Source organism: Leopardus geoffroyi, chromosome B3 (assembly GCF_018350155.1).
Source record: "Leopardus geoffroyi isolate Oge1 chromosome B3, O.geoffroyi_Oge1_pat1.0, whole genome shotgun sequence".
Classification (NCBI taxonomy): domain Eukaryota; kingdom Metazoa; phylum Chordata; class Mammalia; order Carnivora; family Felidae; genus Leopardus; species Leopardus geoffroyi.
The window spans coordinates 53,292,387-53,305,263 of NC_059337.1; the positions used below are offsets into that span (position 1 = coordinate 53,292,387).

Below are 12,877 nucleotides of genomic sequence, written 5' to 3' on the forward strand. Positions count from 1 at the left end.
GTTTAAAAGACTTGCAAATAAGCCCATAGAAAGCTGGGCCAGAGCACAACAGAGATTGGGCCCATAGAGCTTTCTTCTTTCTTTCTCTTCCTCTTCCCCTCTTTCTCAATTACCTTCTTCCTCTGAATCAGTGCTTTAGAGTCACTATAACTGCATTAGCTGCTCCAGAAGCTATCCTGTAGGCAGCTCATGAGGGCAAAAGCTAAGAACGTAGAACGACCTGATGCCCAACAGTCTGCCTCCCACGAGGTGTCTAGACTTGGATAGAGCTGTGCAGAGGACACATTGCCCACAAAGACAACGTGAAAGGGAAATCTCCACTCCTGTCCTCAACCGATAGGGATCCCCTCTGGGCTCAATCAATGCTTGATAAATACAAGAATGAACTCAAATAACTCACCCAGGGTGCTGAGAGGGGATCATGCCCACAAAAATTCTTAATAATCATAAAGTCTTGAGATACATTCAGCAATTATTTTGTTAGCTACAATTTTCTGTCTTGTTTCTCTCTCCCAAGGAGAACAAATGAGGCTGCTGAAGGTTTAGACATTGATTAAAGATGTATGCAAAGATTTAGACATGAAGATGTTTACTGAGCTGTCAATTATAGCAGAAATTTGGAAACAACTTAAATGCCCAATCCTAGAGCACTGTTTCACTACATTATGATACATCCATACAACAGAATACTGTGCAAATAATGTTTTCAAAAAGTAGATGGAATGATGTTCACAACATATTATTAAAAGGAAAAAACAAGTTAAAAAAGGAGAATGCCATACACAAGGAGAGAAATTACTCAAAAGATGTGTTAACAGTTATGCAACTGGTAGAAATATTAGTTTTTTAATTTTTAATTTTTCTACAGTGATACTTTTGAAATAAGGAATGCAGAACAATAAAACTTTATTTTTGCTAGCCAAAAAAATAAATAAATAAATAAAGGAAAAGCCCCTTCTTTCAAGGCTGTCTTCTGGCACCTCATTCTACCAGATGGATATAAAGCCAGTTCAGACCTCACTGTACAGCTTGCCGAGAGAGCCATGAAGGCCCCCCTTGCTCTGGGCAGAAGCTTCCTTGGTGCCAGCATCCACTTTGAGACAAGTTATTTAAAATGGGGCTGTCCTGGCCAACCTCTCATCCCAAAATACCAAGGGCTGCTTCAGCCTAGGCAAAAAGGCAGTTCCAGAGCTCTGTAGGGTTTTGAAGCAGAACAGCAGCCCTAGCGTGAGAGGAACCTCCTCCCCTCTCCAGGCTGCTTGCCCGAAGGTTTACAGACAGCTCCCTTTCCATCCCACAAAAGGAGACAGGCAGATGAGTCACAGTACTGGCTTAGATTAAAGAGTATTATTGTGTTAGCAGAAATGGATCTATTTTATTATCTGTTTCTTGACACCTTACAAGTAGATAGGCTTTTCCCACCAGACAGGCAAGTTCCTTAAAAAGCCAAAAGACTTCGTTAGCTGAAGCTAAGGAACGACCACTAAGAGTTAGAAACTTGTGTGTCTGAAAAGCAGCCAGACTGCAAAGATGTAGTGGAAACACTGAGGAAAGTGGTTTATAACCCTCAGACTCTAGATTCAAGTCTGCAAAGTGATGCCATTCGTCTAAAAATACACAGAGGAACTACGGAAATCCTTTCCTCTTTTCTAAGAGCTTTTTCTTTCCTTCTTTTTTTTTTTTTTTTTAAAGAAATATACTAGGATTGGTTTGTAAAGGAGATTCAGCACCTCAGATTTCACTGTTTTTGTGGGGGTGATGCCCATGAGATGCTATTTTAAGGACTTCCTTCTCTTATACAGATTTTTCCACACTGGGAGGACAGATAAGGTATGTTCCACTAATGTTCCTCATTAAACACATGCATGCCAGCAGTCATTTCCCTTTGTCTTGCTATGCCATGACAACAGCCTGTATATCATAGGAAATTGGAATGGAGACCTTATTTAGTTTGGATCTCTCTTCTCCATTGTTTAATTCCACTTTCAATTTTTCATTCTATGTCTGCTGGGTTTTTTTTTTTTTTTTTTGCAGAAATATACTATGACTGAACATAGGAACAGATAAATGAATAGGTGTTGTTTTTCTGAAGACTCACATCATAGACTTTCCAAGCACTTTGACCAGCATCCCCCACCCCCAGCAATTTACCTCTGAGTAGAAATGTACTTATTATTCAGTAAAGATCCAATGGCTGATGGGCCTCTATGTGTCATAAATGTGTGCTCCCCACACTTGGTTTACTGTTAATCAAGTTCCAGTAGTGAGCTTCCCTGTTTCCTTTATTACCTGAGTGGGATTCTGTCTATCTCACCTTTCAACCCAGACCACCTGTCCACTAAAACTAACAAACAAAAACCAAAAAATCCTCTACCAAATGCCAGGAAAGAAGGTCTAAGGGAAGAAAGTTTCACATTTCCTATTGTTGGATCAAGGTTTGGCTTTCAGAGGAAGCTGGAGGTCTTTCCAATCCAATATGCTCTGTTCTCTGATGCTACCATCATTGTTTTTCCTTAAGAATGCAAAGCTATGATAGCAAACTTTTTAAATGATCCCAGCTATTTATTTTTGAATATCAACTTTTATCCAAATGTTGCTGGTACTTTTTTCTTTTCACTTAAAAATGTGATTTTAAAATATTGTTTTTTCTAAATGGGATCCATTAGATCTAAGAAGTAATGTACTTTCCATTTACCAAACATTAGCTGTGTGCCAGGCATTGAGTAATAGCCTCCACACACATTATTTCATTTACTCCCTTACAACCACCCTATGAAGGAGATGCCAGCACATGAGAAAACTGAAGGTTAAGCCATTTGCCCAAGATCACACATCTAGTATGAGACTCTTTTGACTGTTCTATGGAAACCCATCCAACTTTTGTCAACTGAAGTCCTGAGTTTGGCCATCTAGAAAATGTTTTCTGAGGACACAAAGTAGAAGAACTGTTATTTGTACTCTGTGAAGCCCATACCTTCACTAAAGGAGGAAGCCCTCAGGTAGCCAACAGGCCAAACTCACCTGTGACCCTACCAGTTAGGAGCCCATCTGGACATCAGATAAGCCTGATTTCAAGTCCCAGCCCACCAGCTTACTGGACCTGAGACCACAAGAAAGTTATCTACTCTCCCTGAAATTCAGTTTCCATATCTATAAAATGAGGATAATAATATAGGTCGAATTCTACGAAATGGCCAACTTTCGACTATATTTGAATCTCCAAAAAAGCATTTGCAGATAGTTCAACTCTCCACTGGGTCCTGTGCAGATTAAACAAATGCACATAGGAAACAATTAAATGGCTTTAGTAGACTTTCTCTTCCTCATCTCATTTTGCTCAGGTCAATAAAGTTAGTTTTCATTCTCTGTGGAACTTAATATACAGGGAAGCTGGCCTGAGGTTACATAAGTGTTGGAGCGGATAATTCAGGGAGACAGTAAGACTGCACGGATGGTTGAGAATTAACAACCAAGGATCTCCTGAGGCCTTACTGCTCCTGCTCTGGGCGTTTTCCCTAGTATGGTAGTTTCCTCTCTTAATGACGAAGTAAATGCGCAAATACCTCTTTAGAAAGTGAAAGGGCAGGGGATATTGAGGATGTGGAGCACTCCGTGTTAAGGAGAAAGACAAGGTTTCAAACCCGGTCTTGGCACGAGTCGGCGGCGCGAAGCGGCGGACCGGAGCCGGCAGGGCGTGTCCACGCGCGCGGCTCCTAGCGCCGACCTCGCGCCGCGACCGCCCCGCCCGCCCCGCCCACGCGGGGGAGACGCACCGCCGGAGCCAGCGTACCTGCCCGGTGCTGTTCGCTTCCTCGCCAAGCGCCAGGCCCCGTTCTCGGCTCCTCGCGTGCATGATCTTATTTACGCCCCCACAACATTCCCGACAAAAAGCAACTGTCATTTCCCCATTTGCCAAGTGAGGAAACAGCTCAGAGAGGTTGATTTCTCTTCTAAGGTCTCCGAGCTGGTGGGCTCGAACCCGGGCAACCCCAGGACTCCCACACGGAACCTCTCCTTCTCCTTACTCAGTAGAGGCGCTTTCTCGCCTCAAAATCGTCCCAAGTTGGCCCCCAGCAAGAGACCGCTCGGCCTCGCCGACCTGCACGACCTCGCCGCGCTCCTTAGGTCCAGGGCGCGGGGCGCGGGTAGGAGGAGCGGCGCCGCCCCCGGGGTATTTAAGCCCGGTCTGGAACCCGCGGGGCCGGACGCTCCCGTTCCTCCCTGCTCGCGCCTCCCCTCCCCCTCCCGCTCTCTTCCCCGCGCGCTCCCACCCTCCGCCCCGCGCTTGCTTCGCGCGCAGGCACCGGCCGGCGGCCGCGGGGAACGGGACGCGGGCGGCGCTCGCCTCTGGGGAGTCGACCCCCGGCCGTGGCCGCCGCGCATTGCCCAGCCAGCGCCGCCAGGGCTGCCGCCGTCCGGCTGCCCGCACCGAGTGCGCCGCGGCAGCCGGAGCCCGGACGCCGACCCCGAGCGTCCCGCAGACGGGAGGGCGGGCGGCTGCGGACGCCCGGCCGGCAGCTCGCAGCATGGATTCGGATTCCGGCGAGCAGAGCGAGGGCGAGCCCGTGACCGCCGCAGGTACCGAGGGGACGCGGCAGCCCAGCCCGGAGGGCCGGGACCGGGAGGAGGGGAGGCCGGGGCAGGAAATCGCGAGTATGTCACCGAGCTGCCGGACGGGAGGCCGATCTCTTCCAGGCCAGGACTGGGGATTGCTCCGCGCTATGAGTTTGCTGTGAGGCTTTCTCCCTCACTGCACTTGGGCGCGCGGGAGGAAGAAGAGGTGCTTCTGCGGGTGGCTCTCCGCGCAGCTGCGTCCCGCTGCGGGCTCGGGTCGCCCGGGCTGCGTGGGGGTGGTGAAAGGTTCGGGAAATCTGCGTCCCGTAGTTTGCTGCAGCGAGGGTCGCAACACATCTGCCCTTTGAAAGAACTTTCCGAGCGCCCACCCCGTCCTCGAACCCGGGGCGCCAGGGACGCTGCGGAACAGGTGACACGGTCCGAGGGCGCGACAGGGCACTCCGGAAAGGAAAGGACCCGCGGGTGGACTGGCAGCAGTCAGACCACAGCTAGTGGCTGCAGTTCCCGAGCCTGCACTAGCGGTGCAGAAGGTTTGCCCATCGCTGTCCCGCACCGGCAGAGGGGGTTCCGGCGGAGGGGGTCCGGGAACACAGCCGCGGGGGCGCGCGGGAGCAGGGCTTCGCCATTAAGAGGCGCCGCCGGCTTTTCACAATCGATAGTTATCGAAGCAATGGGTGGATGCTTACTTTGGAAAAAATGAATGTCCTCCCCCGCCTCTCCCTGATACTGAGCAACAGGAGGAAGCCACCCACAGCCTTGGGTCGACTTACCGCTGGGCTCTGCCCACCTCCACCGCCGGCTCCGCCCCGCCGCCCACGGTTCCGCGCACCGGAGACCTGATCACCCTCCCCACCTGTCCGTGGCTCGCGGCACCCGTGGAGCCCTGAAAGCCACCCTGACCTGCCGACCTGTGAGCTGAGACTCTCCTGTTACACACCCGAAGTCCTAGACTGGTCCCCACTCTTCCCTGTATCCGACCAGCATCCTGAGAGTGGGGACCAAGTGCCAGGAGGCACTATGAGCCCAGGCGTGGGTGTAGGAAAGGCAGGCTCAGGAACCAGGCAGCACAGGCCAGGCGCTGTGCCAAAGGCCCTACATATATTATTCCCCTTCATCCTCACAGCATCTAGCCAGGTGGTTATTATCTCCATTTTACAGAAGTCCAGAGAGGCTAAGTGCCTTGCCCACGCCCCACAGCAGGGAGTAGCCAAGGGCAGAGTGATTCCCTTCCCACTGCGTGGTACCCCTCAGCCTTTCATAGGGCAGCTGTGGTCAACACCTTTGGGTGGGGAAGAGATGAGGCAGGCAAAGTGGAAAGGCCGCGTTACCAAGATGCCTGTGTATGAGGATTCCTGTGTGTGTGTGTGTGTGTGTGTGTGTGTGTGTGTGTGTGTGTACGCGCGCGCGTGTGTGCGTGCAAGGGCCACCTCCTTTGTGTAGGCATATGTGGATATAACCAATAAGCATGAGCCTTCTGCTGCCTCTATGCTTCTGTGGCAATGAAGCACCAAGATTTTGTTTCACATGGGGGGATTGTGGATCTCCTTACATCATTTTAAAGTTTCAGTGTGTTTGTATGTATCTAAGTATATCTGGAAAGCTGAGGGGTAGGGGGTGCTGACCTTGACACTTTACTGTCTCAAAATCCCAGGAATTAACATGCTCTCCCCACCCCACCCTCAGATCTCTTGTGCACGTTGATGTTGAAGGGAAGGAGAAGGAAGCTTAGAGAAAGAAGAGGGAGAAGAGGAGGGAGGAGACACTCCAGAAGAGTTGGTGCTTGAGTGTAAGGGGAGGAAAGAAATTCTTAAGGGTCCTGTTGCTTCTTCCCCAAGCCTACCCAGCACAGAGTATCCCAGATGTATGCATTGTGTCAGGTCTCTGCACTGCTAACAGCAAACCCTACCATGGAGGTCAGATGGGTCCCATGAATAAGAGGACAGCCAACTCTGAGCTGTCACCATTCATTTGCACCTTGCTGTTTTCTACAGTCACTTTTTCTTTTTTTGTGTGTGCTTGAATCTCCCAAGTTGAACATTTATTTGAATATCACAAGCCATTCTGCTAAATGGCATTCCATCTCATTATTCTCAGTCTTAAAGTATTCTTCGTGAATAAGCTTCAAAACTAGATGCTAATTCATTGCCTTGCTGTCGCTGCATCCTGTCAAATGGAAACCCTTGCTGCAGCTTCAGATACAGGTTAAATGACAGGTATGTTATCCACAGGGGTTGACCTTTGTCTCTACAAGGAATGAGGCATTCATCTGTGGACCTGTATCTCTGCAAGCTGGATGAGTTTGTAACAGAGGACAGCAAAGGAAGTGGGACTTCTTGGAGTATTCATGTGTTTGTCTCCTTGTGTTGAGATGATAAGGGCTGCTTCCTCCTCAGTGGCCTTCCCTTCTTGAACTTGTGAAAAATCCCTGTGAGAGGTACCTTATTAAAGTCAAGAGCCTAGACTCTGGGATGAGAAAGACCTAGATTCCGTTCTCTACCTTTGGGCAAGCTATTTAACCTCTCCAAGCCTGTTTCCCCCTCTGCAAAATGGGGATGACATTTAGTACCACAAGGAGGATTAAATAAAATATCACATGAAGGGGCACCTGGGTGGCTCAGTCACTTAAGCATCCGACTATTGATTTTGGCTCAGGTCATGATCTCATGGTTTGGTGTGTGAGATAGATCCTCATGTAGGGCTCTGCGCACACACACTCTCTCAAAATAAATAAATAAATTTTTAAAAATACCACATGAAAAGTGTTCCTGGTAATCATTCAGTAAATGGTAGCCACTATTTTGATTATCATTTGATTGGATTATTTGTTGTAAGAATACTGCTAAATAATGTACCTTGGTGCTTTGTAAAATGTAAATCAGTAGGCATGTGTAAAACAATTGTTGGCATTATTATTCCATTAATATAATTGAGCAGATTTGTTTTGAATTTTCTCCTTTTCATTCTCTCATTGTCTCTGGTGTGTGTGTGTGTGCGCGCGCGCGTGCTTATTGGTTTTGGGGGGAGGTTATCTTTGATTTACCTCTTCTTATCCTCTTCATCTTCCAGCTCAAGGAATGAAGATGGGGACATTCAAAATACTACTTTCACACCCCTTTTCCTCCAGCTCTATGCAAAGTTGTACGAAGCAGAGAATGCTTTACCCAATCCACTGGCTAATGTGGAGATTAGCCACTTTCATGCCACTTCAAATAGAAGAAGAGATAACCCTTCCAACCAGTGAATCTTTTTCCTTCAGGGTAGCAAGAGGCACAGGAGGTCCTTGCCATTCTCCTTTCCATTTTTGGAAAGTCACCTTCCAAGATACAAATTGGCAGAAGAGTGAGAAAATCTCTGAGGACCACCTACTCTTTACTGCACCCCTTTCCAGAGACTTGTCTAAAGCTCTCCCCGGGGCCTGCTGTGCAGATTTCTCATCGAGCAATGCAGTGCCCTACATAAGAGGGTGAAGGGGGGAGATGAGATTTGTCTCCAACTGCATTTTCTGTTTTTCAGGAAGCACAGGATGATACTTCTATGCCTGAAACTCTACCCCACTTTTCTTTGATTTTGGGTTCTTTCTATGATTGGGAAAGAGGCAGGGTTTATGGAACACTGGATTCATTCCAAAGACCCAACTTGGCAGTCTGTGGTTTGGCAAACCCACCATCCATCTCTCAGAAATTCTAGCACTTGGTATATTAACTCAGCAGTGATTAAGAGTCTTTCCTAAGAAGCAACAAGTGAGTAAACATTAGTGGTGTCAGCTTTTTCCCTTTCTGGCTTGTAAGACCAAGATGGTCTACCCAGCTGAGGACAGACCAGCTCCTTCTACCTGCAGCTAGATGGTCCAGGGCAATCAAGCTTATGGGGATTCTTCGCAGCTGGGTAGGTGCTACAAAAAACATGTCCATGCAGTGGAGTCAGGATGTGGTAGGAGAACATCAAGACAGTAAAAGAAATGGGAAAACAGGCCCCCAACTTTGTATTTGCCATCCTTCTCATTGCCTAGGTCCTAAGCTTGGTCTTTGTGAATAAAGTGGCAAGGAGTGGGTAGGCTTCAATAGGTGGCCAAAAGGAGAAAAGGCATTCCAGAAGTCACACACCACTTGAGCAAAGGCACAAACAGGGAGGTAACTGGAGTGAAGGGCATATACTAGGGAGTACTGGGAAATAAAGTTATATGAGTGAGGGGAGGGCCTCATGGAAGAGGGTCTTAATAACTTGGTCCTGATGGTGCCAGAGGAGCCCCCATTGAGCTGATTGTTGTGCAGAGATATGACTGACTGAAAGTTGGGTTTTTGGGAGCCACATTTGATAGACCTGAAGTATAAGGACTGCCTAGGCTTGAAGCCTCAGCTAGCAGGGGTGGCCACAGTATTGGAGGAGGTTGTGGCTCTAAGGCAAGGCAGAAGAGGAAGGAGGCCAGTGCCACATCAGAGAAACAAACAACAGACACTCCTGACAGATTGTACAAAACAGGTGAAAGGAAAGGGAGAGTGAAAGGAGACTAGCATGTCAACTTGGGTGAGGCAGGGAAATCCAGGAGATGGACTCCCCAGCCCAGGCTTCCAAGCCCCTGTCCTTCCATCAGGCACATAGCAGTGGTGCTTTCCTTAAAGGCACTTTTCCCCTGCAGACAGTAAATCATGCTTGGTTTCAGGGGATCTTGAGGTTCTGGAGTTTGCTGATTCTCAGTGTTAGGTTCCTCAAGGAGACTGTTGAGTAACATTTGTTGACTGACAGATTGACCATTGATGGGCTGGCTGACCTGGCACAGGGACCACCTGAGGATGAGGTATCACTTGCCTGTTAGTCATAGTCCCACATCTTGTTCCTGTTTGTGGACCTTTTCAGGAGCCTCTGCCTCATCTACACTCTGGGCTGTAACTGCTTTAAGGGTCGGGACCCTCTCTTGTGCCTTCATGTTCCTGAGATTTTATGGACAAATAAGTGGAAGAGCATCTAGAGGAGCCTCCTGGGAAGTCTGCACTGAAAGGCCAGACAGCCAGAAACCTTTCCTATAAGGTGGAACTGCCAAAGCTTTCCTCCAGTGCTTTGTTTTCCTTCTGTGTTTTAAGATTTCTTGCACTGTCTGGGACCCTGTGTTGGGAAGTATGGGAGATGCAGAGAGATAATGGCAGGGTCCATCCTGTCTTCCAGGGTTTGAGATCTGATGGGGAGATAGGACATCTATAGTGATGGCCACAGCCTACACCAGTACATGAAGACTCTTGACCCCTTGCCCTAGGATAACACACCAGCCAAATTTTTGTTTATACGTTCTGTCTTGGTAACAGCCACTTTCCATTGTCTGCTTTATGGTTATTCTTGTACATCTCTCATCTCTTGTACTGGATTGTTAACTCCCTAATGGCAAGGATTGGGTCTTTTTCACCTGTATCACTTCCTACCAGCACCACCCAGGGACCCTAAACAGACTGGTAGGTTGCTGGCTGGCTGAATGCATGCATACATCGATAGATGGATAGAGGCATAACTCAGAGATAGTGCAGGTTCGGTTCTAGATCCTGGCAGTAAAGCAAATACTGCAATAGTCAAATGAATTTTTAGGTTTCCCAATGCATATAAAAGTCATGTTTATACTATATTGTAGTCTCTGAAGTGTGCAATTGCATCATATCTTTAAAAAAATGTACATACCTTAACTTAAAAATCAATTTAGGGTAGCAAAAATACTTTGGTAGGGGCGCCTGGGTGGTTCAGTCGGTTAAGTATTCGGCTCTTGGCTTCGGCCCAGGTCATGATCTCACGGTTCATGAGTTTGAGCCCCACATGGGATTGTTTCTCTCTGGCCCTCCCCCACTCATCGTGCACGTGTGTGCGTGTGCTCTCTCAAAATAAACTTTAACAAAAATAAAAATACTTTATTGATAAAAAAAAATGCTAACCATCATCTGAGCTTTCAGTGAGCTGTAATCACTGATCACAGATCACCATAACAAATGTAATAAAAAATGAAAAGTTTGAAATACTTCAAAAATTACCAAAATGTAATACAGAGACATGAAGTGAGTAAATGCTGTTGGGAAAGTGGTACTGATAGACTTGCTCCACCAGGGTTGGCACAGACCTTCAGTTTGTAAAAAAAAAAAAAAAAAAAATCTGCAAAGGGGATGCCTGAGTGGCTCAGTCAGTTGAGCATCCGACTTCAGCTCAGGTAATGATCTCGCAGTTTGTGGGTTCAAGCCCCATGTCAGACTCTGTGCTAATAACTCAGAGCCTGGAGCCTGCTTTGAATTCTGTCTCCCTCTCTCTCTGCCCCTCCCCCACTTGCTCTCTGTCTCTGTCTCTCAAAAATAAATAAATATTTTTAAAAATCTGCAAGGTGAATTAAGCAAAGTGCAACAAAATGAGGTGTGCCTATATATGGATAGACAGATGGATGGATGATGTTGTAGGTTGGTTCCCCAGGAAGCATGCAGTGAGTTTATTTGGGGGAGAAGAGGGGAAGGGAGGAACACTGGACTAGGCAGAGTGAGAAACTGAGCTGCAATGCACGCCCAACAATAGCCTCCAGCTCTGGAGCTGCAGTAGCCCATCAGAATCATTCTGAGTTGGGGTGAGGGGCCAGGACTTCATATCCCCTTATACAGTGATGAGTCATTAGATGCAGGCCATCCCAAGGAACAAGGTGTGACCTGGGGTGAAGCTGTTCCCATCAACTGAGGGCTGTCTTCAGGCCATGCCCCCAGCAGCTTGTGAAGTTCTTGGTTCTCCATTCTTGAGGAGGAACCTGGGCAGTATGTTGCAGCATCCACCACGGGTGGTCCCCCAAATTCTTCAAGAATGTTTCATTAGGAATGGCAGCCCTGTCTACCAGCAAAGCTCAGGGGATAGTCATTGAGCTGTAAATTTTTTTTTAATTTTTTTTTAATGTTTATTTTTGAGACAGAGACAGAGCATGAACGGGGGAGGGGCAGGGAGAGAGGGAGACACAGAATGGGAAGCAGGCTCCAGGCTCTGAGCCATCAGCCCAGAGCCCGACGCGGGGCTCGAACTCACGGACCGCAAGATCATAATCTGAACTGAAGTTGGACACTTAACCGACTGAGCCACCCAGGCGCCCCGAGCTGTAAATTTTATCTAGACCTCATTAGGACAATTTAGATTGCCAGACAAAATTAGCCATTCTAGACCTCATAGCTCTGCACCCAGTTATTCAATCCACTCAATCCAATAGATATTGACTGATCATCTGTGTTATGTTGAGTGGTGCAGGGTGCTATGGTAGCATACATAAATGGAATTAGAAGTAACCCTGCCCTCTAGAAATTTGCAGCCATCCATAACTGAATCTGCATGACTGGGTGGCATCAACAATAAATGGTATAGAGTTTGGAGCACAGAGCATTGTGGTTTGGAGTTCCGATGGGAAGGCTTCATGGAGGAGATGGGCATTGAGGGTAGCATTGAAAGAGTGAAGGATTTAGATGGGGGGAGGAGAGAGGGAAGGGAAGAAAGGAACCTGTGAGGAGCCTGGCCTGACTCAATGGGGACCCCCTTGGAGGACTCATGGGAAGAGGGTTGTCATACTTAGAAAGTAAAATTGGGTGTCATGATGGTGGTTGTATCCAACATGTAAGTTTCTAGAGATGGGACAAGAATGTGTGTGAGTGTGCAAATAGAAAGCCTTATTTCCTACATTATTTTTCTTTTTAAAAATATGGTACCTGCTTTTTTATTTGTCAACAAAACCAAATTATAGTCACACTTTCCATTAGCACCATCCTCTAACTGGTTGCTTTTCCTCCAGAGTTATCATTGGCTCTCACTTGAATTCACATGCAAATCTCTATAAAGACACTGTGTATATAATTTGATTTTGTTTTTTTCGGTCACTTGGCTTCCAACTCTTTATGTAAAATGTCTGTGTAGGTGGGTGTTTGGGCTGTATTCTGTGCAAGTATAGAAATAAAGGATAGAGAAGCATTTAAAAAACAAGTTTCCTGTACCAACCTAATCCAAGAAAACATATAAGGAGGATGAGTATCTGTGTCCTTCACATATATTAAGGCATGCCAAAAAATATATTACCTTTTTATACATCAGAAATTTTTTTTTTAGGCAGTTGCATGGTCCAAATTCTGATGCTGCTTTAGAACAGTCTTCATGTTCATATTGGGTTTTCTAAACATCATTGCCTGCGAATAAACTTGAGTCTGTTCATGGAAAATCTACTAGTGTGCAGACTATAAAAATGGAAGGCCTGGCGGCACAGAAAGTGCTAGACACACCCTAATAGAAACCAGTATTTTATAACTCAGTTCTCCAGAAATAAAAA

At 47.1% G+C, this 12,877-nt stretch overlaps 1 protein-coding gene across 1 annotated transcript in view; it reads left to right on the plus strand.

The window, feature by feature from the left end:
• Positions 1–3,803: 3,803 nt before the first annotated feature.
• The window catches only part of TNFAIP8L3 (TNF alpha induced protein 8 like 3), a 34,915-nt gene continuing 25,841 nt past the window's right edge, over positions 3,804–12,877 (plus strand). The window contains exon 1 of the mRNA XM_045449749.1: positions 3,804–4,578. Coding sequence (XP_045305705.1) covers positions 4,527–4,578 — 52 coding nt within the window. The 5' untranslated portion in view covers positions 3,804–4,526. The remainder of the gene's footprint in view (positions 4,579–12,877) is intronic.